The following is a 25,214-nucleotide window of genomic DNA, read 5'->3' as shown; positions in this document are numbered from 1 at the left end:
CTAAATTACTTACTGTATGGGAGAGTAAGTCTTTTGGCTGCAAGGTGCTGATGTTGCCATCAGGCTGACTGATTATCATGGTGGAGTTGGTACTGGTAACTTCTGACATGTTCTGTAGAAAGCAGTGATTGGAGGCATGGCCCTGTGCAACAATCTGCCCCTGGACAGCAGCTCCAATCATTGTTCCAAATGCTTCCATTGTCATACCTGTAGAAGAAAGAGAAAAATGCTGGGTTCCTTTCAATCATCTTATCCAGTGATTTGTCGTGCTGCTTAGTTATAGAAAAATCAACAGTGTGTTACAATGAGGCAGAAAGTCACCCCAAGTCATTTGCATTAAATGCTTCAATGGAACCAAATAGAATACAATAAGCATCTATTACCGCATTACACATTTAACACAAGCAATTGCTGAAAAATTTATATTGCTTTTAATTTCTCTCTTTATCAACTTTATCCCCTTAGGTTTTGTGTTTTTGTAGCAACCACAGAAGTCACACTTTATTTTCCTTGATGAAGAAACATTGCAACATTCAGTAATGTTTTTCTCATCACCTGTTTGTACATTTTGTGCTTTACAAAGGCGTGGGACGTTTGTGCTAACAAATGGAACACTTCTCATCATCATGTACCCATAACTTTATTGTGACAAGACTTGGTGCAGAAGTAAGCTTCATTACTTGCTCTCATCTTGCTTTAGGTCAATATTTAAAATTGAAATCTTTAACGTGAAAAGATAATTTATACCATGTTATTTTTGTTTTGGTTTTAATTGGAAATATAAATCATACAGGAATGAAGTGATATTGAAAATTTTTAGAATGAATGATAAATGTATCTCAAAATCAGCATACTAGAAACATTGAAAATGAAAATTTGGGATCAAAGAGGAAACTGTTTTAAAGTAATGATCCAAATGATGTAAGAGATTAATGGGGCAAAACCTTACATATGCTACCTGTGTTGAGTTCCCAGTTGCAATGAGTCTGTCCCATTTGCAAAAATCACATTCTCTCCATATTCTTTAATTACTTGTTGCTTTAAAAATGTCCCTTGAGCCCATTTATCATCTCTGCTTCAATGGTGATTTATTCTACAATTCTGTTACCCTTTGTAATGAAGCTGTATCAGACATCCCTTCTTGTTCTGGAGCTTCTAAGTTTAATTTGTGCCCCTTGATGTTTAAATCCTTTGCTATAATAAACATTGTTCTTTCTTCTCTCTTGAAAACAATGAGTAGGTCACCTCCACAGAAAACCAGCAGAGCATCTTTAACTTTTCTTCATACCTGGAATAGAGCTAGAGCTTTTATTATTGTATGGCACTAAGTCTTTATGCACTAAGCAATAGATGGTTGCCTGAAAGCCAATTGCCACTGGCACTTCTGAACGCCCTGGAATGATTCTGGAAATCATGGCATGAGTCTTTGTAGAGCAAAAGCACACAAACAACTTGATGTGCAGGAGTCTTGTCAACCTAGTGCAAAGATTAACATGCACTTTCATATGTGAAGGAATCTGTAATGCCACAATTTTTAAAATTTTTTTTGCACAACTATAGCTGCATACTTCAACCTACTGATCAGCATTATTTTTAAAAGCTGTTATGATTTTTTTCTTCTACAATATTACCTAATGTTATCTGAAACCATAAGCATCATGATCACATTACGATGAAATTGAATCAGGATTTTGGTTCCTCATTTCAGCTGACTAAAATTTAAATGTCAATTATTTCTTTAAAATATCACAATACTGATAGTTTTCATCACGATTAATTTAAGTAGCCTTCCAGCAAGCCATCCACTACATTAAAGTAAAGTTGGATCTCCAAGACCTGTAAGAAGGGCCCTTAACCATTACCAGTACAAAATCAAAATACTGCAGATGATGAAAATCTGAAATAAAACAGAAGACGCTGGGAACTTCTCATGGGATCAGGCAATATCTGTTTGAAGAGAGCAGAGTCAATACAGAGAAAGATAATCCCTAAAAATAAGTGGCTTTGATTTGGGTGGGAGTTTGAGCAAGCTAATAATCTGAAACAGGGTATCAACCTGTCTCAAGCATGCCCTTAAATGAGGGTCAGAATAATCATCCTTCTGACAGATAGAAAATTGGTCATCCTAATATCTTAATGATTACATGGCGTTCTCTCTTGAAAAATTTTTCTGCAATTATCTCCTTTGAAACAGTATTCCAAATAAGAACTAAAGGACCCCAAGGACAATGTGTAGGGACAATGAACAACATGTAACTAATGCAATGAAATTGCATAAGAAAATAATGGGCTCATCCTCTGGTAAATATAATGCAAAACTCCAAAGTTAATTTACAGTTTCTGTCAATCACAAAATTGCTATTTCTTTTGTATTTGTAAATTAATCATTTAGCCTGAGATATCATTCATGGGGTCAGTAACAAAGTACAGATGATTCACACAAACACAATAATCAAGAACAACCCACACTGAGTGTGCAAAGGCATGATGCGTGAGTTGGCTATGGTAAATAGGGAAACTACATTAAAATTATGACAGTAAATAAGCAAAGGCTAATTAAAGAATTAATACATGTCTTTAAGGCAAAATAACAGAGAAAGTAATCCAGCTGTGGCTATCAAGAGAAGACAGCATCAGATCTAAGGACAGACTAACAATTTATACAATAAAAATAATGCCTGAGGTTTGGGAGAATTGCATAATTCAGCAATAAATGATGAAGGTCTTGATAAGTAAAGGGACAGTGTTTACAGGAGTAGCCTAGTAAGGAACATGAAAACAGACTGTAATTGTTTTGTACAGATATGTAAAAAGGAAAAGATTAGCTAAAGTTACAGATTGAGACAAGTGGAATTATATTGGAGAAAAAGGAAGTGGCAAATATTTCATGTCAGTCTTGATGAAAAGGGTTGCAGAAAACCTCAGTAATGGAGAACTGAAGGTCTAGAGTAAATGGGAAGTTCAAAGAAATTAGCATTCATGAAAAAGGTATCATTGGGGAAATTAAAGGGACAGAAAGGCAATAATTACTCAGCCTGATGACCTACATGCAAAGGTTTTTGAAGAGATAGCTATGAAGATAGCTGTTATCACCTTCCAAAATTCCTTAGAGTCTATTTATTAAAGAAGGGGTGGAGAAAACCAGGAACTATAGATCAGATAGCCAGACATCAATAGGGGAAATTTTGAGGTTGCATCAATCAGTTTAGATAGGGTGAACCAGTTGACATGATGTACTTGGATATCCAGAAGGCCTTCAATAAGGTGCCAAACAAGAAAATATTAAACAAAACCAAACACACTGTTTTGGGGGTAATATACTGACATGGATTGGGAATTGGTTAACAGACAGAAAACTGAGTTGGAATGAAACATGCCATTTTCAGTTTTTGAGGCTGTGACAAGTGGGGTGTTACAAGGATTGGCATTAGGAACCCCAGCTATTCTCAATCTACATCAAGATCTGGGCATCAAGTGATATATATCAAGCTTGCTGATTATACCAAGCTGGGTGGCAGCGTGGGCAGAGAGGCTTAAGGGATATAAAGTCAGGCTAGGTGAATGGGTGATGACATGGCAGATGGATCATGATGTGGAAAAATGAGAGGTCATCCACTTTGATAGAAAATCAGCATGGTTTTAAATGGTGAGAGATTAAAAGCTTTCATCGTTCAGTGGGACCTGGGTATTCTTATTCAGGAATGACAGAAAGTTAACGTGCAAGTCCAGCAAGCAATTAGGAAGGCAAGTGATAAGTCAGATTTATTGCAAGAGGATTTAAGAGAAGAGATCTATTGCTCCAATTATACAGGGCTTGGGTGAGACTGTATCTGGAATATTGTGCAAAGGTCCAATTACAGTTGCTAAGAAAGGATGTAGTTGCAATAGATGGAGAACAACAAAGGTTTACCAATTGATTCCTGAGATGGAGTAATTTTTCATATGAGGAGAAGTTAGGTCTGGTGGACCTCCATCAGTTTAGAAGAATGAGACGATCTCATTGAAATGGCTCTATGGGGCTGGATAGTTGCAGGGATGATATTTTCCCTGGCTGGGGCATCTACAGCCAGTGGTCACAGTCTTAAAATAATAACAAAGATGAGATTTTTTTCACCCAGAGGATTGTAAATCTTTGGAATTCTCTCTATACTAGGACTGTGAAGACTGTGTATATTCAAGGCATAAATTGATACATTTTTAGATATTAATGGAATCAGGGTATATATGATCAGTGGAGGGAAGTGACACCGAATTAAAAGATTAGCCTTAATTTTATGAAATGGCAGAGCAGCCATGAGGGGTTGAATGCTTCTATTTCTTATGTTGTTATGTTCCAGTTTATAAAGTATCCATTAATTGACTGTACACATCTACTTACCGTTACCAGCAGATGGCCTCAGATAAGTTCAAAGTAAATGTCCATAAAACATGTCATTGATTTTACTGAAACCTTTTTTGGAAGAAATTATACTTACGGTAAGCAGTTGCTGTGTCTCTCTCCTTCTGATCACTGCTTAAAAACATGGTGAGGGCTGAGTATGGCACATGGAAACACTGCAAAAGGAGATATAATTGATGAAGTTTAGCAGGGTTCCCTTGGAATGTCCCCAGTGCTTAATCAAGAGCAACTCACAACAGAATATCACTTGACAGATATGTTCCAGATCGTGGAGTAATCAGTATGTAGTTTTGATCCACAAATACCTATTTGGAATCGAATGTTTTCACAGATTATTATTATTATTCTAATACTTCTACAAAAGCACACAGATTTTCACAATTAAGGTCATTCGGACCATTTTTGACTATCTTCTGATAGTTTGTATATTTTCACTTGTGCATTTGGACTTCCTGCCATTTCAAATTATCTTCAGGAAAGAAAAGAATATATTTGTTCTTTAATGGAATACAATAGGAGAATTCCCCATAATCGAACTTATTACAAAGTATTGGTTTACAAAGTATATGTTGCAGTTGTCTTTTTCCATTGTACATTTGCTAAACATGATATTTATTAGCAAGGGAAATGTTAAACAAATGTAATGAATTCAAAATATTATTCTCACTGATACTGCACTTCATACAATTTCCCTTTATTAGACTGGTTTTAAAATAGGGACTTCATCTATGTTGCTCTTTATTTCCCTTGAAATTAAAATTAAAATTCTGCTCCAGCCTCCACAGAGGAGAGTTTATCAAGCAAATTAAGGATTTAGTCATTGCCAATCTGGTATGAAAATTATTATAACATTTCTGTAAGTAACTGAGAATGTTTACCAGATAAAAATTGAAAAACTAGTATGAAAAAGATGGCACCTGAAAGAAAACAAGGAAAAGTGAGATTTATTTTAGAGAGAAGGAGGGTGGGAAAGAAATTGGAATTGAGACAAGACCCTAAGGTAAAATTAGTAGTAAGTGGGAGGATGTGAATTTAATAACTAAGAAAGATGTAGAAGGTCCAAAATATTAAGAAAGGGAGACACTGAAGCCAGGGATATGGGATCAGTGCAGGAAAGTGGTGCTAAAATGGAAAGAGTTATTCTAGGTAGATATCTCCAATACAAATGAAATAAACTAACAATTTAGGTGTGTTACATCTCAAAGGTAAATCAGAAGATAGCTTGCTATGTGAAAAGGTACAAAAAATATTTTCATCAGCAACATCATTCAACCAAATGTTAACTAAGAAAGCCTGAGGCAGTTCAGAGTCTGCAATGATAAATCTAATCCACCACTACCTTATGAGTTGGTATATTAAGGAACTCGAGAGACAATGCTCCACCCACCTTGGTAATGGTAAATCACACCAGTAAGATGCATGATATAAGAATCTCGAGACTTCTGTGGGAGAGCTACCACAGAATTATGATGTTCCAAATAATCCAAGAAATCACATATATCCATGAATCAAGAATGAGGTATTTAATTTTAAAAAATTTAATTTCATAGAAATAGGGTAAGTTGTTTTAAAATGCTTCAACAGAGAACAAATAGAAATGCTAAACATATAAGTTAAACACAAAACACTGGGATTTTTGGATAATCAGTGGGAATGAAGAACTTAATTGAAAGATAGAATACATTAAGTACATATTTATGGAATAACATTGGGGCTGAGGAAATACTGAGAGTGGGATCTCAGGGACTGGACAAGTGACTAATTCACTGATCTAATACCTAACATCCCACTCTCAGTACTAAGTTACATCAATGACAGCTTCAGAGATTCATTGCAAATTATTTATATTTTCAGATGATACTGAATAAAGGCAGTTGACCTTTTGGGACATTAAAGGTGCAGTTAATGTTATTCTGTCTCATGTTTTTGAGTGCTAAGGTAATGGAGTTCCTACACGTACACACACCCATATTTATTTTAAGTGTATCATAGATCCAAACAGAATATTTTGTTATCATATTCTTGGGCATTCAAACAGACACCGTATTGATGAATGATTAAACTTCAGTCTTTACAATGTTGAAGGAAACCATTTGTTATAATACCCAACATTTCCAGTTTACATAATATTGTGAATTCTCAGCTCGACCATAACAGAAATTAATTTGTTACAGATAAATGTGACCCACTGTCTGAGAAAACGAATGCAAACATTGCACAGCCTTTGGAAGTTGTGGAACACCCATGAGGACACCTTATCAAGCATTTTTGAGGTAAGTTGAGTTGGGCATAAGAGAATACCTATCACATACATCAGTGCATATTACATATTCTGCAATCACATCATCATTTATCCAATGCATAGGATGTAGGCCTACTGGTGAAGAACTAGGAACCGGAGAAGCCTATGTGAGTTTGCACCGGATGCAATGCTATTGTAAAGGTAAGATTATATGGTGCAGCAGGACGTTCAATGCTCTAGTGGAAAATGATGATATTCCAGGAAGCACAGACAAGAAAATATTAAACACTTCATCTCCCTGATTTAAGGGGATGATACTACAAATAGATATAAGCTGATGTCCATATTAATTTCTCCTGGGACACATTGATTCACTAGCATGGGATCAGCATTACAAACTGATTTGGTAACTCTGTCTCCAACCTGAACATCAGATCTCTGAGGAATCTTCTCAGTAGAACTAAAAAAATCCTTCAGAGGTTTGTTTTAAGTTATTTAATCTTCCTTCAATGAAATAAATGGCAAACTTCAGCATCTGTAAACAAACATATCTTGGGAAATTATAGTCTCCATAATGGCCCTTAAGTCTTATTCTCTCTGTGGCACTGGTTCACCAGAGGAACATTTCACTACAAGCACTGATAAAGCCTCCAAAAGAGATGGCCTGAAGCCTTCATTCTTGTAATGCACTGGAATCAGGGGAGAAATATATATTTTTTTCCATCCTCACGACCAAAGCTTTATATCAACCCATAGATTTGGCCACTGATATGCAGAATTATGAGTGCATGGAACAAGTGAATATATTAGATATTCAATTGGCCTTTCGATAACAGCAATGCATCTTCTCCATTATTTCTGCTTCATAAGGAATTCACAAGGATCACAGATAAAAATAAATTGACACGGTGCGAAACTACACAAAGCAGTTAGCAAAAATATTCACCAAAACTTTTCCGACTATTTTCAAATAATTTTGCATTATATTTTCTCATAGTGATAACATACATATATAATAATTCCCAACACTTAAAACAACTGGTATGTTACTGATATAAATGTTATTTCACAAATAATTCACTAGATTTTACAATATACAGAGTTATATGATGCTACACATTAATTTCAGCATAGATACAGGCTACTTGTATGGTTAGGTCTATATTAGTACTTGTATTCCTCACAGCTTCTTCATATTCCTCTGTTCCTTTCTCTTTCATGTGATAATCTAGCTTTCCCATTTACAATATTTATGAGGTTCATGTTTAATACTCCTCGTACTAGTGAGTTCCACATTCCAAGAAATCTCCAGTAGGAAAGATTCCCCTGAATTTCCTGTTGGATTTATTACTAACTATCTTATTTTCATGGCCCTTGGATCTGATGTCCCCCACAACTGGAAGCCATTCTATATCAAGCCTTTCATGGTCTTTATCAGGTTGCTCCTTAATCTTCCCTTTTTCAGCTTATGCATTCTTTCCTTTTGTCGTAACCAGTTCTGGTGCCACTCTAGTAAATAATTTCTGTACCTTTTCCAGGTCAGGTCTGTTCACAGTACACAAATTGTGCTCTCCCTCTATCTAATAGTTTCGGTAATGGATATACGCCAATGTGCTATGAAATTTGGAGCAGAGTACTCAATGGAACTAGTCTACCTCTCATGCATAGTTCATGAATTGTTCAGTCTGGAATATGACTGTGAAATTTACAGTGGCTCCACCTGAGTTAGAGAGAATAGAGTTCCATGGATCAGATAATCCATCACAGCCTGAAGGTTCACAGCCATACAAGGGAATATAGAGAGAAACACAGACCTGGGGGCTGTTTGAAGATTAAAACAAGTGTATCTTCAGGGAAGTTGTGTACTGTAACTGTTCAATACATAACAGAACTTTCCTACCTACGTAGCATATGGAAGCAGTTATTGATTGGTGGTTAATTATGAGTGGTATATTTGGATAAATAGCATTATCATTTGGATAAATATAATCAGAAATCATCAAAATTCTACTGGATTTAAATACTTCAATGATTTATAATATAGTTCATGCAAGGCCGTCTTCTAGTATACTGGGAATCAAGCAGTATTAGGCAAAACCACCTCTTAAAATTGATTACATAAATAAAAAAAGCTATTTTTTTGTTTTCCACTTGTATAGCATTCAAAGCTTACTACATATTCAGAATTCAGACATGTACCACCCTTGATTTTCCAAGTGTTAGTGCATAAACAGAAAGATGCATGCCCAATTCTCATTACATCCTCCTGATGGGTGACATTTCATGCCAGCAGTGCATATTCATAAAATAGTTCATGATGGGCCACATTATAAATGATTTGATAGTAAAAATAGGTTTTCTTGCTACTTTTATTTTGTTTTAGATCACATTCATACAAAGCCCACAAGACTGGCTAACACTGAAGGAATGAGATGCTAATTATTGGTACTTCGCAATGACCCCGAGAAGTAAAATCCAGCCCCCCTGTACCTTTCTATCAATGGAAGTTCTTTTGCTTGCTACATGGAAAAGGAGCTGCATGGCACAGCTCAGTTTGTTTCTATGCACTTTGAGTTAAGTGAATAGCCTGCAGTCTCCCAGAAGTGACTGTCAGTTATTTCCTGACAGTATGCCACTCTGGTGTACCTAACAGAGTTCAGATACATCAAGTACAGTGATGTGCAGAACAGTTGAAGTTATCAATTGATAAAGGGCACATTGTTACATTTTCTGTTATTTGGTCCATTATGTTATATTTATCTGCATGAAAATTCATAAACTCTTTTAGTGAGCCGTTTACTTTATCCAGGTTCCTTTGAATAATATCTGTATGCCCCATCTATTCATCCTGCTCTAAATATAGATCTTATTAGCAAATTATTTCAAAACATTTGCTCCAGAAATACTCTAAACATGCTTCATATATGGTTAGATGTTGTACTATCCTCCATCATGTCTGCTTTAAATGACTTTGTATGATCCTTCAGTTCTGCACCTGTTATAATCCTTGCACGATACTTTAATAATTCAGACTGTGTTAAATCACTATTTTAGGTACTTACTGTGAGCAGAGTCTGGAATAGACAATAGAAGATCAGATACCAAAGGAACTTCCCTGCTTTCAGTGGTGGTACATACCACAGGAGAATGTAGGACACAACTGCAAAAGGGGTAGAGCCGATAATCCTGGAAGAATGCAGAAGGAATAGTTTATTTTAATAGAAATGTTCTAACAAAAGAAACTAAGGCATCGTTGAACCTTTTCTTCAGTATAGCTCACTAGTAAAGGCACAATGAATCTCTGATAGGTGGGGGTCCATCATCAATTTTGTATGTGGCCCTTGAACAGTTATATTCTATTAACTTGATGCTCAGGTCATTGCACGTGATAGAAAGGACCTTACTTGACGATAATAACACAAAATCCTTACCTCTGTGAGATCCCTTCATTATCAATAGTATACTCTACAGAGGAAGTGAGTTTGGATTGGGGGTTGGAATGTGGGGAGGGACCTGGAAGTGGGGAGATGTTCAGGGGGTTTGATTTTAAGTGGGGAATGGTATGATCAGGGAGATGATTGATGAGAGGTGGGGAGTTATTGGTTGGGATGATAATGAATGGAATTTTGGGGGTGTCAACAACAGAATCAGTGAGGCTCGAAGACATTGTCAGTGAGGTGGATGTGGAAGTGAGTACCATGAAGAAACCACCTGGAAGAGGATACTGCAGACTCATTGACAGTGACCCGGATAAGGCTCACTCCTCTTTAAATAATGCCAAAGCAAGTTTAAATTTACATTGTACTGTTTTGCAGGCCTCAATTGCACAGTAAAATTCTATTGTTGCCATTTGATGCCATTTGATGTCACAGTACATGCCTAGTAGTCTCCATCATCTCAAGAAGCTCGACACCATCCATGACAAAGCAACCCATTTGACTTACACTCCATTCACCAACCTACGTTCATTCTCTCCATCATCGATGGCAACCACTGCAGTTACTTGCCAAGACTAGTCTGGCAACACCTTGCAGACCCACACCTCTACCATCAAGAAGGACAAGGCCAGCAGGCATTTGGGAACAACACCACCTGCAAGTTCCCCTCCAAGACACACACACCATCAAGACTCAGAAATATACCGTCATTCCTTCATCATTGTTGGGTTTAAATCCTGGAACTCCCTCCCCAATAGTATTGTGGAAGTGCCTTCTCTAGAGGGAATGCAGTAGTAACCAACCACCACCTTTGCAAAGGACTGGCAATAAATGCTGGGCTTGCTAGCAAAGCTCAAATCCCAAAAAAATAAACAGAAGTAATCAACAACCACAATGGTAGTGCAAGGTCATTTTGAGTAAAGCTTAATTAAATTCATCTGGTGAAATAACTCTGTAAGTGGTATCATTTATATTTGAACATCTGATGTATCTGAAATTTCTTTTTGTTGGTAATATAAATTTAATCTTTTTGCATTCAGAGGCACAGTGACATCACCCTTGCTAACATCTATTAAAGGATAAAAACAATTTAAATTTTCTAAATAAAAGAGCCCTAATCTTGTGACTCTGATTTAAAAACAAATCCCTGATCATTTTTATTCTCAGACAGCAAATTAAACACACCAAGGCTCAGCAGATATTTAGAAACTATTTACTTTGGCTGTTTTCTTTGAAGCAGAGGATACTGAGGGATATTTTAAATGGGATGTGCAAAATTAAAAGGAGCTTAGAGTAAGCAGGAAGGACCAATTTTGCTTAGCAGAGGGGTCAAAAACTGGGAGGAACAGATAAAATCAGCAGACGTATTGGAGGAGAAGTGAGGAAAAATTGTTTATCACTCAGACATGGTAAGGGTCTGGAACTCACTGCCTGAATGATGGTGAAGGCAAACTCTCATAAGCCTTGAAAAATACTTGGATGCATACTTGAAGAGTCATGGGCTGCAGGACCTAGGATCTAGTGCTAGAAAGTGGGATTAGGCTGGTGGCTCCTTTACAGCAGGCAACAAACATGATGGGCTGAAGAGCCTTCTGATGTGTTGTAAATCTTCTTTGACTTTATGACTTGATGCACTGATTTTGAAAAAGTCAGCATATAGAATCATCTATTATTTTTATTGCCCAACAGTATAGGCCAGTATTTCTGTTTGACGTTTGTGTGTGTGGGTGTGTGTGGAGGTGTGTGTGGGTGTGTGTGGGTGTGTGTGGGTGTGTGTGTGTGTGTTTCATACTTTATTTCTTGTAAGATTAGGAATGCCAAGTATAATAATGCCATTTTATTGATGGCATATTTTATGTACTTTAAAGCAATTTTTAATTAAAAAGAATATTAACATCTTCTGTAATCTGGAATTAGTTTGTCTTTATTGAATCAACCATTAACTCCTAAACATTTGTATTAATAAGCACTTTGTGATGTCAGTTAATCCAATATGATTCAAATGAAGAGCTCCCTATATTGCAAGACCTTTTTTTTCATGACAGTAATGTTCATAAATGATCATTTCTGTTATAAATTTATATTTACTTCTTTAAATTTCTGGTTTGTTTCAATGAAACTAGTCTTTTAAAATATTTGATGCTGCTCAATTAGTCAAGGCATCCTGTTCAAATACGAGCAATACCTTTGAAATATTATTGGATAATCAGTTTGATTGATAGCTGTGTCTGGAGATTAGGTGAGGCTAGATCTCTGAGAGAAATAGGCTTGGTGATTATTTCTAATCCCCTGTTTGGACACTTCTCCAGCTAGGAGTTTTCAGTTGGGGGTTTAGACCTAGCTTCATTTAAGCAGCCACTCTGAAAGTACCAGACAGAGTGAAATAAAATAGCTGGCTGCTTTATCTGAATTTAAAATTTAAAGGTAGGAAAACATTTGTAATGTTTTGACACCGATTGTTAAAGTTGTAAATACCTTGTTAATGCAATCCATCTATCTGTTTAGTGTTAAATAAAATTGTCTGTTGATTTATAACCTAAACCCTGGTCTGGTGGTTGTAAATTCACCTGCTTAGTAAAGAAGATGAGATTGCATTGCAATCTGCAATACATTATTACCTCCCTTACAAGGCATCAAACATCTGAAGATCCATAGTAGTTTGCGAGAAATTAAGATATTGAACAAAATGAAGAGTATAATGTACCAGAAATGGAGGTAGGCCTGATGATTGGATACATGCGATATGAAGAGAAATTGAGTTAGACTGGGACCGTGTTAGAATCATAGCGTCAGAAATGTAAACTCAGCAAATGAGCACCAAGAAATTGATAAAGAAAGGTAGGATAGAATATGACCAGAAAGGTGAAACAGAACTTTAGAGCTTTCATAGGTATGTAAAAAGGAAAAGATTAAAGAGGGCAAATGTTGGCCCCTGACAGACAGATACAACAGATGTTATAATAGGAATAGAAAATGGCAGAGGAATTAAAGAATTACTTTGCTTTTCGCTTCAACTTCTGGTATATTAGGGAATTAGGCATATGGGAGATTGGTGAGATGGATTTGCTGGCTGCTGTGAGGTTGCAGGTATCTTCTGCTGGGTGGGAATTCAATTTGCAGCCACATTTCTGACTTGCAAACTAGGTTATGAATAGTTCACAGGAACGGAACCCTGCCATAACCTGGGGAGGACCAGTATAAACCTCTATAAGGTCACCCTTCAGTCTCCTAAGTTCCATTGAGAATAAACCATGACTATCCAATCTCTCCTTATAACTACAGCCCTCCTTTCTAGACAACATTTTGGTATTGGCATTGGTATTGGTTTATTATTGTCACTTGTACCGAGGTACAGTGAAAAGCTTGTCTTACAAACCAATCATACAGGTCAATTCATTACACAGTGCAGTTACATTGAGTTAGTACAAAGTGCATTGATGTAGTACAGGTAAAAACAGTAACAGTACAAAGTGTCACAGCTACAGAGAAAGTGCAGTGCAATAAGGTGCAAGGTGGATCGTGAGGTCATGGTCCATTCTCATTGTATAAGGGAACCGTTCAATAGTCTTATCACAGTGGGGTAGAAGGTGTCCTTAAGTCTGGTGGTATGTGGCCTCAGGCTCCTGTATCTTCTACCTGATGGAAGAGGAGAGAAGAGAGAATGTCCCAGGTGGGTGCTGTCTTTGATTATGCTGGCTGCTACACCAAGACAAGGAGAGGTAAAGACTGAGTCCAAGGAGGGGAAGCTGGTGTCCGTGATGCGCTGGGCTGTGTCCACAAATCTCTGCAGCTTCTTGCGGTCCTGGGCATAGCAGTTGCAGTACCAAGCCGTGATACATCCAGATAGGATGCTTTCTATGGTGTATCGGGAAAAGTTGGTGAGAGTCAAAGGGAACAAACCAAATTTCTTTAGCCTCCTGAGGAAGTAGAGGCGCTGGTGAGCTTTCTTGGCCGTGGCATCAACGTGATTTGACCAGGACAGACTGTTGGTGATGGTCACTCCCAGGAACTTGAAGCTCTCAACCCTCTCGACCTCAGAACCATGGATGTAGACAGGTGCATGTACACCACCCCCTTTCCTGAAGTCAATGACCAGCTCTTTTGTTTTGTTGACATTGAGGGAAAGGTTGTTGTCATGACACCATTCCACTCTCTCTAGCTCTCTATCTCCTTCCTGTACTCCGACTCAGCACTGTTTGAGATACGGCCTACAATGGTGGTATCATCTGCAAACTTGTAAATGGAGTTAGAGCAGAATCTGGCCACACAGTCACGAGTGTATAGGGAGTAGAGGGCTGAGGACACAGCCTTGTGGGGCACCAGTGTTGAGAATAATGGTGCCAGAGGTATTGCTGCCTATCCTCACTGATTGTGGTCTGTTTGTTAGAAAGTCAAGGATCCAGTTACAGAGGGAGGTGTTGAGTCCTAGGTCTCGGAGTTTGGTGACAAGCTTGCTTGGAATTATTGTATTGAAGGCAGAGCTGTAGTCAATAAACAATAATGAATCTATTCTTCTGTAATCTCTCTATTGTTACCACATCCTTCCTGTAGTGTAGCTACCAGAATTGTACACGATAGTCTAAGTGTGGTCTAACCAATGTTTTGTACAACTGCAACATGGTGTGTTCTTCAGAATTAAGAAGGATGAGAGAAGATTCATCAAACTTACAGAATCCTTAAGGGCTTGATAGGCTGGACACAGGGAGTAGTTCATCAAAGGAGGGAGTTGTACTTTACATGACTTAGGAGGACTACCACTTGATTTTTCTTTTCAATTACTGCTTGTATAGCAGATGGATTTGTCATGCCAAATGAGATAAAATAGAAACTTAGAAGCTACTACTTCAAATCCATTGGAGAAAGTTTGCATCTGAATGACAGGGCCAGACAAGTGCTGGCCAAATTGACTCATGTAAATTAGATGGCTAACCTTTTAACACCTTTTATCCCAAATTCCAGCCCAGTCTACCAAAATGTTTACTGCTACTATAAAAACAATGGATAGAACTTCAGGAGCATAGTCCTTAAGTAATATCTTTTACATTGAGGATGCTACTTTCTGTCAAAAGAATGAACATCAGTTTTACTTTGGACTGAAAAATTATTTAAATCTTGAAGGTTTAGTCAAAATTCCCGTTTACAATTTTAATTCATCTCTCCTCAAAGTGCTACAATGTAAGGGGATATGAATTTCTCAAAGGGAATATTTCTATTTTTATACTTTGAAGAGAAAGAATATGAGGACATGAAAGATGTTAGATTGGCATCCCTCAGAGCCAGGCTGCATTGAAACCACCTTTTCTTATATCATTCATATACACATACCTCAGAACTAAGATAACCTTATTCAAAAGTTTCCCATAACCAGTGTTTCAGAAGGTTACACAACTCATGCACCACTTTAGGAGTTAATGTATAAACACAGCAATTACTGAATGAAGGCCTGTAGCCTACATCTACCAGAAGAACAGTGATGTCAGTACCAATTAGGGTCACCGTTGCCTTCAATTTCTTTGTGTTATGATGCTTTCATAGGGAAGGATTTAAAAGAGTAAGTCTCATTGCTGGTGAGTTTCACATTGCAGAAGCAAGAGCGGGAAGGAGTTAAAAGAGCAAGCCTCGTTGATTAGCTAATTGGGCAGCAGCTGCCAATAAAAGGAAGGTAAGCTCCATTGTAGGAGTGGCCTAGTATATGAGTGGGGCTTTGGAGCTGACTAGGTAAGATCCTTAATCATTCCTCTTTGACGTGCTCAGTTGGCTTCTAGTTGAGACTTGAATGAGGATACTGACAACATAGTAATTAAATAAAAAGACACTAAATTTCAACTTTTTAAATAAAGCAGGGTTCAGGTGATGTGTTGTAGCTGTATGATGTGGGAGCTGGTGGACCCCATTGTGGTTTTGGTGACCACATCTGCAGCAACTGTTGGTTGCTTGAGGAACTCTGGTTCAAAGATGATGACCTGGAATCTGAGCTTCAAACACTATGACACATCAGAGAGGGGGAGAGTTACCTGGAGGCAGTCACATCCATTAGATTAACTGCTTCTAATTTGGTCTGTGGTAAAGGATAAAAGGGTGTGACTGCATGTGTATGCTTGGCTGTTTAGCACCTAGCTGTGATCTTCTTTCAACCATGACTCTTATGCCCACAACATTATACCTGCTGATTTCTGACTGTGCTATAAACTTGTCTACCTTATTTTGTATACTGTGTTCATTCAAATATAACACCTTCAGTCCTGTATTCACCACCCTTCTCAAAGGGTGAATTCAAGAGGCTGGAGGAGCTTCGGCCCTTGAGCTTGTCCAACAGGACTGAGATTCTTGCTCGCTGTGTGGATGAGAGTGGGGGCTGTAGGAAGAATGAGCAACTGAACTGTGGTTTAGGGAGCCATTCAAGAGGGGGTAGAGAAGAGAAAATGTAGTTGTGATTGGGAATAGTGCAGTCAGATGAATAGATGCAATTCTCTGTCGCAAGGATTGAGAGACCCGAAGGCTGTGCTGCCTGCCTGGGTTCAGGACATCTCATCTGACCTGCAGAGGAATTTGGAATGGTAGGGGAAAGATCCTGTTGTGGTCCATGTGGGTACCAACAAAGTAGGTAGAACAAGGAAAAGTTCTGCTGAGGAAATATGAGCAGCTAGGGACTAAATTAAAAAGCAGAACCAAAAAGGTAATAATCTCTGGATTATTGCCTGAGCCACATGCAAATTGGCAGAGTCAATCAGATTAGAGAGTTAAATGTGTGGCTCAAACATTGGTGTGGGAGAAGTGGGTTTGAATTTGTGGGATATTGGCACCAGTGCTAGGAAAGGAGGGGACCAAGGTCCTGGCGAATTGCATAACTAGGGTTGTGGATGTGGCTTTAAACTAAATAGTAGGGGGATTGGGCTCAACAGATTGGAAGAGTATGGATAGAGTAAAAGGGAAGGAGAGTGCAGGAGAGGTTACTGAAGTCTCCAGAATAAAGAATAAGACAAAGTTTAGAAAGGGATAAGAATTTAACTTCAGGAAACATGGAGACAAATTTGAGAAGAAGGGTGGTGAATACAGGATTGAAGGTGTTATATTTGAATGCACGCAGTATACAAAATAAGGTAGATGAGTTTATAGCACAGGTAGAAATTGGCAGGTATAATGTTGTGGGCCTCAGTCATGGTTGAAAGAAGATCACAGCTAGGAGCTAAATGTCCAAGCATACACATCCTATTGAAAAGACAGAGGTTGGCAGAGGGGGTGGGGTGGCTCTGTTGGTAACAAATGAAATCAAATCCTTAGCAAAGAGTGACATTGGATCAGATGATGTAGAATCCTTGTGGGTAGAGTTAAAAAAACTGCAATGGTAAAAAGACCCTGATGGGAGTTGGATACAGGCCTCCGAATAGTAGCCAGGATGTGGAGTACAAATTACAACAGGAGATAGAAAAGGCATGCAAGAAGGGCAATGTTACAGTGGTCATGGGGGAATTTCAATATGCGGCTAGATTAGGAAAATCAAATTGGTGCTGGATCCCAAGAGAAGGAATTTGTACAATGCCTATGAGATGGCTTTTTAGAGCAGCTTGTGGTTGAGCCCACTGGGGAAAAGGCAGTTCTGGATTTGGTGTTGTGCAATGAACCAGATTTGATTAGGGAGCTTAAGGTAAAGGAACCCTTAGGAGGCAGTGATCATAATATGATAGAATTCGCCCTGCAGTTTGAGAGAGAAACTAAAATTGGATGTATCTGTATTACAGTTGAGTAAAGGTAACTACAGAGACATGAGAGAGAAGCTGGTCAAAGTTGATTGGAAGGGGACCCTGGCAGGGATGATGGTAGAGCTGCAATGGCAGGAGTTTCTGGGAATAGTTTGAAAGATGGAAGATCAGTTCATCCCAAAGAATAAGAAGCATTCTAAAGGGAGGATGAGGCAACTCTGGCTGACAAGGGAAGTCAAAGACAGCATAAAAACAAGAGAGGGCATACAATATTGCAAAAATTAGTAGGAAGCTTTTAAAAACCAACAGAAAGGCAACTAAAAAGCAATAAGGGGGAGAAAAGCTAGCCAATAACATAAGGCTACCAGAAGTTTTTTCAGACATATAGTAAAAGAGGCAAGAGTGGACAGCAGACCACTGGAAAATGACACTGGAGAAGTAATAATGGGGAACAAAGAAATGGCAGATGAACTGAGTAAGTATTTTGCATCAGTCTTCACTGTGGAAGACACCAGCAACGTGCCAGAAATTCAAGAGTCAGGAGGCAGAAGTGAGTTTAGTCACCATTACTAAGGAGGAGGTGCTTGGGAAGTTGAAAGGTCTGATGGTGGATAAGTCACCTGGACTGGATAGACTACACCCCAGGGCTCTGAAAGAGATTGTGGAGGTATTAGCAGTGATCTTCCAAGAATCACTAGAGTTGCGAATGGTTCCAGAGGATTGGAAATTTGCAAATGTCACTCTCTTCTTTAAGAAGGGAAGGAGGCAAAGGACAGGAAATTATAGGCCAGTTAGCCTGACTTCAGTAGTTGATAAGATGCAAGAGTCCATTATTAAGGATGAGGTTTTGGGGCACTTAGAACCACATGATAAAATAGGCCAAAGGTCAGCATAGTTTCCTTAAGGGGAGATCTCGCCTGACAAATCTGTTGGAATTCTTTGAGGAAGTAACAGACAGGATGGACAAAGGAGAATCAGTGGATGTTATTTACTTGGATTTTCAGAAGGCCTTTGACAAGATGCTGCACATGAGGCTGCTAAACAAGATAGGAGCCCATAGTATTACAGGAAAGGTAGTAGTATGGATAGAAGATTAGCTGACTGGCAGAAGGCAAAGAGTGGGGATAAAGGGGGCCTTTTTTGGTTGGCTGCTGGTAGCTAGTGGTGTTCCACAGGGGGTCTGTATTGGGTCTGCTATTTCATGTTGTACGTTAAAGATCTGGATGATGGAATTGACGGCTTTGTGGCCAAGTTTGCGGATGATACAAATATAGGTGGAGGGGCAGGTAGTGTTGAGGAAGCAGGGAGTCTGCAGAAAGACTTAGACAGGTTGGGAGAATGGGCAAAGAAGTGGCAGATAGAATACAGCATTGGGGAAATGTACAGTCATGCACTTTGGTAGAAGGAATAAAAGTGTAGAATATTTTCTAAATGGGGGGAACATTCAGAAATTGGAGGTGCAAAGTGACTTGGGAATCCTACACTAGGACTCCCTAAAGGTAAACTTGCAGGTTGAGTCAGTAGTAAGGAAGGCAAATGCAATGTTAGCATTCATTTCAAGAGGACTAGAATATAAAAACAAGGATGTAATGCTGAGGCTTTATAAGGCATTGATCAGACCATATATGGAGTATTGAGGAGTTTTGGGGCCCCATTATCTAAGAAAGGATGTGCTGGCATTGAAGAGGGTCCAGAGGAGGTTTACAAGAATGATCCTGGGGACAAAAGGGTTAATGCATGAGGAGCATTTGATGGCTCTGGGCCTGTACTTGCTGGAGTTTAGAAGGATTGGGGGGGGGGGGGGTGGATCTCATTGAAACCTACCGAATATTGAAAAGCCTGGATGGAATGGATGTGGAGAGGATGTTTCCAGTAGTGGGAGAGTCTAGGACCAGAGGGCACAGCCTCAGAAATAGAAGGACATCCCTTTAGAACTGAGATGAAGAGGAATTTCTTTCACCAGAGGGTGGTGAATCTGTGGAATTCACTGCCATAGATGGCTGTGGAGGCCAAGTCATTGGGTATATTTAAAACAGAGGTTGATAGGTTCTTGATTAGTAAGGATGTCAAAGGTTGCAGGGAGAAGGCAGGAGAATGGGGTTAAGGGGAATAATAAATCAGTTATGATTGAATGGCAGAGCAGCCGTGATGAGCCAAAAGGCCTAATTCTGCTCCTATGTCTTATGGTCTTTCTGGCAGAATCAGGTGTTTTGTACCAAATTAGTCAGCCAGCTGGATTAATCAGGTTATCAACACTTTTTCAGAAGAGCTGAACAATCCGTCTTCCCTGACAAGCAAAGAGAGCAAGGAATGTCCTATTCCAAAGATTTGCAATAGATGAAACCCTTGTGGCATTAAACTCCTTCAGTTTTATGAATAGGACAGACTTTCATTCTGGTAATATCCAACTAATGTGCAATGCTAATTACCATATCCTGTGAATCAGTGCCTGATGCCCAGGAAGTAGCCACAGTGCTTTCTTTGCGCAACAGTTCACCATTTCTGAACCAGTCTACATTAGACTGTTTATTGACTCTGAGACCTGGGATTCAACACCTCCCTTTGAAACTGGATTTTTGACTTGCTGATTGCAGTCTGTTGGTCAGAAAGAATAGACAGCAACACCACCACCATGATTATTTTCAATACTGGCACCCACAAGGCTGTGTCTTCAGCCCCCTACTCTACACCCTATACACTTGTGACTGCATGGCCAGATTCTGCGCTAACTCCATCTACAAGTTTGATGACGACACCACTGTAGTGGGCTGTATCTCAAATGATAATGAGTCAGAGTACAGGAAGGAGATGGAGAGCTTAGTGACATGGTGTCATGACGACAACTTTTCCCTCGGTGTCAGGAAACAAGAGCTGGTTATTCTCTTCTGGAAGAGGGGTGGTGCACATGCTCCCATCTACATCAGTAGTGCTGAGGTCGAGAGGGTTGAGAGCTTCAAGTTCCTGGGAGTGAACATCATCAATAGCTGGTCCTGGTCCAACCATGTAGATGCCACAGCCAAGAAAGCTCACCAGTGCCTCTACCTCCTCAGGATGCCAAAGAAATTTAGCATGTCCCCTTTGACCCTTGCTGATTCTTATCAATGCACCATAGAAAGCATCCTATCTGGATGCATCACAGCCTGGTATGGCAATTGCTCTGCCCATGACCTGCAAGAAACTGCAGAGAGTTGTAGATACAGCCCAGCACATCACAAAACCAGCCTCCCCTAATGGACTCTGTCTATACTTCTCATTTCCTCAGTAAAGCAGCCAGCATAATCAAAGACCCCACCCACCCCAGACGTTCTCTCTTCTCCCCTCTCTCATCAGGCAGAAGATACTAAAGTGTGTACCACCAGGCTCATTGACAGCTTCTATCCTGCTGATATGAGACTCCTGAATGGTTCCCAGTATAATAAGATGATAACCCTTATAATACAACTCCTGACCTCAATCTATCTGTTATGACTTTGCACCTTATTGTCTACCTGTGCTGCACTTTCTGTGTAGCTGTTGCACTTTATTCTTCATTCTTTTATTGTTTTACCTTGTACTCCCTCAATGCACTGTGTAATGAATTGATCTGTATGAACAGTATGCAAGACAAGTTTTTCCACTGTACCTCAATACATGTGAAAATAATAAACTAATTCCAACTTCAGGACTTGCAGCCAGCACACCAAGTTGTTGGTTGATCATCAAAGTGATTCCCTGCATCACAGCCAATCCTTTCAGTAAGGTTGCCTCAAGCTGAGTGGGAGAAGGACAAAATTATCCTTGTATTACTACAAAAAGATTAGAGCAACATAAAGGGATTCTCAAATCCCAGTTTTTGAAAATGTTCAGCCCTTTTAACACTGTCATTGGGTAGGAGTTGTGGTCATGACACTGAACTCAAACCATTTTGCTCTTGAGTTAAAAATTCTTTCTAACCTTCCATTTCAGCAAATCCTTGTTTAAATCTGAAACATCTTTACCCATTAGGTATGATACAGAATCAAAGGTAAACTATCTTGCATTGAAAAAAGCCTATAATGGTAGATGCAAATACTTTGACGAGAAGGTGATGTTGACATTTGGTCCACAGTGTCAATTTAATTCTTGTGCCACTTTATTGGTGTGAAATTTGACAACACCTGTATTCTTTTGGAATTCAGAAGAATGAGGGGTGATCTTACTGAAAGATACCAGATCCTAAGGGAGTATGATATGGTAGATTTTGAGATGTTCAAGACTCTTCCTCTAGTGGAAACAAGGGAAGGTAGTTTCAAGGTAAGGGGTGGTCATTTATAACTGAGGTGCTTGGGAATTTCTTGCAAAGGGGGCTGAATTTCTGGAATTCTTTACCTGAGAGTTGTGAAGGCTAGATCACTGGAGGTGTTTAAGGAGAAGGTAAATACATTTTTTGGAAGATTGGGGACTGAGAGTTGTATGAAGCAGATACAGAAGAGGAGATGAGGCCTGGGGTGGATCAGCCATGATGATATTGAATGCTTGAGGGGCCAGGTACTGACCCCTGCTTCTATTTTCTTGGTTTTTTTGTATGTTTTTGTAAGAAATCAGCTGAAACCATTTACATCATTTGGGGAAAAAAAAGTGAGACTTAAAGCATAAGTGTGAATGTATGTGTTAGTTTGAAAAATGTGTGAATGATGAATTGGGGAAAACCACTGGAAAAATAACCTGAACATTTTTGTTTGTGCCTTGCAAAAGTATCACAGCTAAAAGATATTAAAATGAAGTAAGTACTTGAGAGCTGATTTGTTGTGGAGGTTCTTCTGCTGCTTCTTTGTAACTGATATCAATCCTCGAATTTGTTAAATGCAAATGGGATTGGCATGAAATTTGATGGTTTCTGTTGTTCTTTTGATGACATTCACCTTGGGATGTTTGATGTAATTTATGTTATGTTTCTATTTGGAGAAATGAGAGGAGGCCCAGTGAACCAGAATCTTATTTCCCTACAAACTGGTGATGATGCAAGGAAGGTCTGTATAGTTTTTGTAATAAACAATAGAGGATAGTGCTAATCAGCTGATCATCATGTCACAATTCTTTGGAACTACCCAATCCTCCTCTTTTCCTGTAGTAGCATTTCGAATTCAATTACCCAGATGAGGCCTATTTAATATTTTAGTGAAGTTTAGCATTATTTCCTTGCTTTTGTGATCCATACTCAATTAGTGAGGCCAAGGATTCCAAATCCCTTTTTTTAAGCACCTCAACTTGGCCTGGTCCATTTGAGGTCTTTGTATATACAATGCAAGATTTGGGCACATGGTGTATTAGTGACTAATGAAGAAATATTGAAAAGCTTTGCCCTGGTGTTTTATCTGGACTGGTAATCCAAAATCTTGTGTCATCATTGTGATGCAAATTTGCATTGCAACAATGCAGTTGTGAAATTTAAGTTCAGTTAATCAAAATAATAATGATTATAAAATGATCATTAATAGTGGTGACCATGAGAACAAAGCTTGCTGACCATTCGATGATCATGCTATATTTTATCTCGACATCACTTGACTGCAGTAACCTATATCCCTTGCTTCTCTTAATACCTTAAAACTTATCCCTTTCTCGAATGTATTCAGCAACTGAACCTTCACAGCCCACTTAGCTCGAGACTTCCAAAGAGTCACTGCCCTCTGGGTAAGAAATATCATCTTATCTGCCCTGAATAGTGAAATGGTCTGAGACCCTGGTTCTTGACATCCCAGCCCAGGGAAACATCGACTCTATATCTCCTTTGTTAATCCATGTAAGGGTTTTCTAAATTTCATTAAGATCATCTGATTCTTCCAACCTCCAGAGGATATAGGCCCAGTCTTCATACCTCTTATCATATGACAAGCTTGCCATCCCAGGAATAAATGAGGTGAATTAATGTGATTACATTGTCATGATTTCATTTTTCTTCATTTAGTAAATGTGGATATCACTGTCAAGACTGGTGTTTATTGCCCATCCTTGATTACCCTTGAGAAGGAGGTCATGAGTTATCCTTTTGAGCTTCGTTTGGGCACATGGAGAGTATTCTATCAATCTCCTAAGGAGGGATGTATAGACAGTGAAAGGGCTTTGGAGTGTGGTATCACACACTGCAGAATGTTCAGCCTCTGACTATTCTTGTAGTCACAGTATTGACAAGGCTGACCCAATTGTTTTTGGTCAATGATTACTGCAGGATGTTAATGATAGGGGACTCAGTGACAGTAATGCTGCTGAATGTCATGGTTGGGTGTTTAGATGCTTGTTGGAGATGGTTGTTGCTTGGCAGTTGTGTGGCATGAATGCCATTTATCATACCATACTTGAATGTTACATGGTTCTTGTGGCTTGCACATATAAGCAGTTTCATAATCTGAGAAACTGACAGAGGAACTGAACACCAAGATAATCAGTAAACTTTGTATTTGACCTTTTGATGGAGGGAAGGTAATTGAGAAAGCAGGTGAAGATGGTTGGACATTTTGCCTGAGGATCTCCTACATGCACATCATAAGCATGAAGATAACCAGATTGATTATCCAGAAATAATTTGCATAAATGCTCAATGGATACACATTTGGGACTTCTAGTATTAAATGTTTGTTCCAAGCAATCAAATTTCCAAGTGTAGTTTTTATTTTGGGGATTGTTGCTGTAGTGAAAAGAGGAGGAATTGTAACTGTGCCAATTTATGCCGGGGGGGGGGGGGGGGGTGAAAAAAAGAAAAGTTAATTTTTGAGTCAGCCTTTTCATCCTCAAGGTAGGGGTGTGCACTGTCATTGTGTCACTGATTATGAAACTTGTCATAGTCAATTTCCACCCATCAAACTCCAACCAGAAATTATTTCTGCCAAGAGTTTTGTAGTTGAATCTGTCAATCATTCATAATTAAAATGCAGTGGAGTGAACAAATACATTGAAAACTGATGAAGAGGCAATTGCATGTCATGTGGATTCCATTAATCCTTTGTGATTGCTATGTAGAATAAAGCCATTGTCGTGCAGATTAATCAACCTCCCTTGGCCTCAGCTGGCAATTCCTCTGCATTTGAAATTGGGTGATTAAACTACCAGTGGATGAAGAAACTACATTGCAAAAGGCAAAGTAAAAGAGAATAACAATTTCTTTACCCTTTCAGAAGCTTCTTCTTTCTGATTTTCAAGCTTAACATTTATTGCAAATGTTAAATTCTTAGATTTGTTTAATTAGTTTTAATTTTTCATGAGAAATACCAGTAGTTCCATTTGGAACTAAAGCACTTCCATCCTTCTCTGTCAGAGAGCTTGGGACTACCCATAACTGAAAATTCCAAATTTCCTGTGAGGTTCTATCTGGTGAGAAATCAATGACTCCATTCATTTCAATGGAGGAGAAAAGCAGCGAGGGAGAGAGGCAATCCTCATGATTTGCATTTCTAATTGTGTTAAATATCATGTATTTAATT

The 25,214-nt window shown here is 38.8% G+C and overlaps 1 protein-coding gene across 1 annotated transcript in view; it reads right to left on the bottom strand.

Moving 5' to 3' along the window:
- The window catches only part of LOC127575493 (sodium-dependent lysophosphatidylcholine symporter 1-like), a 76,556-nt gene that overhangs the window by 35,109 nt on the left and 16,233 nt on the right, over nucleotides 1–25,214 (bottom strand). The window contains 3 exon segments of the mRNA XM_052025426.1: nucleotides 14–207; nucleotides 4,476–4,554; nucleotides 9,704–9,827. Coding sequence (XP_051881386.1) covers nucleotides 14–207; nucleotides 4,476–4,554; nucleotides 9,704–9,827 — 397 coding nt within the window.

This window comes from Pristis pectinata, chromosome 10 (genome assembly GCF_009764475.1).
Source record: "Pristis pectinata isolate sPriPec2 chromosome 10, sPriPec2.1.pri, whole genome shotgun sequence".
Classification (NCBI taxonomy): domain Eukaryota; kingdom Metazoa; phylum Chordata; class Chondrichthyes; order Rhinopristiformes; family Pristidae; genus Pristis; species Pristis pectinata.
The sequence above is the reverse complement of the archived record's forward strand: the minus strand, read 5'-3'. Positions and strand labels throughout refer to the sequence as shown.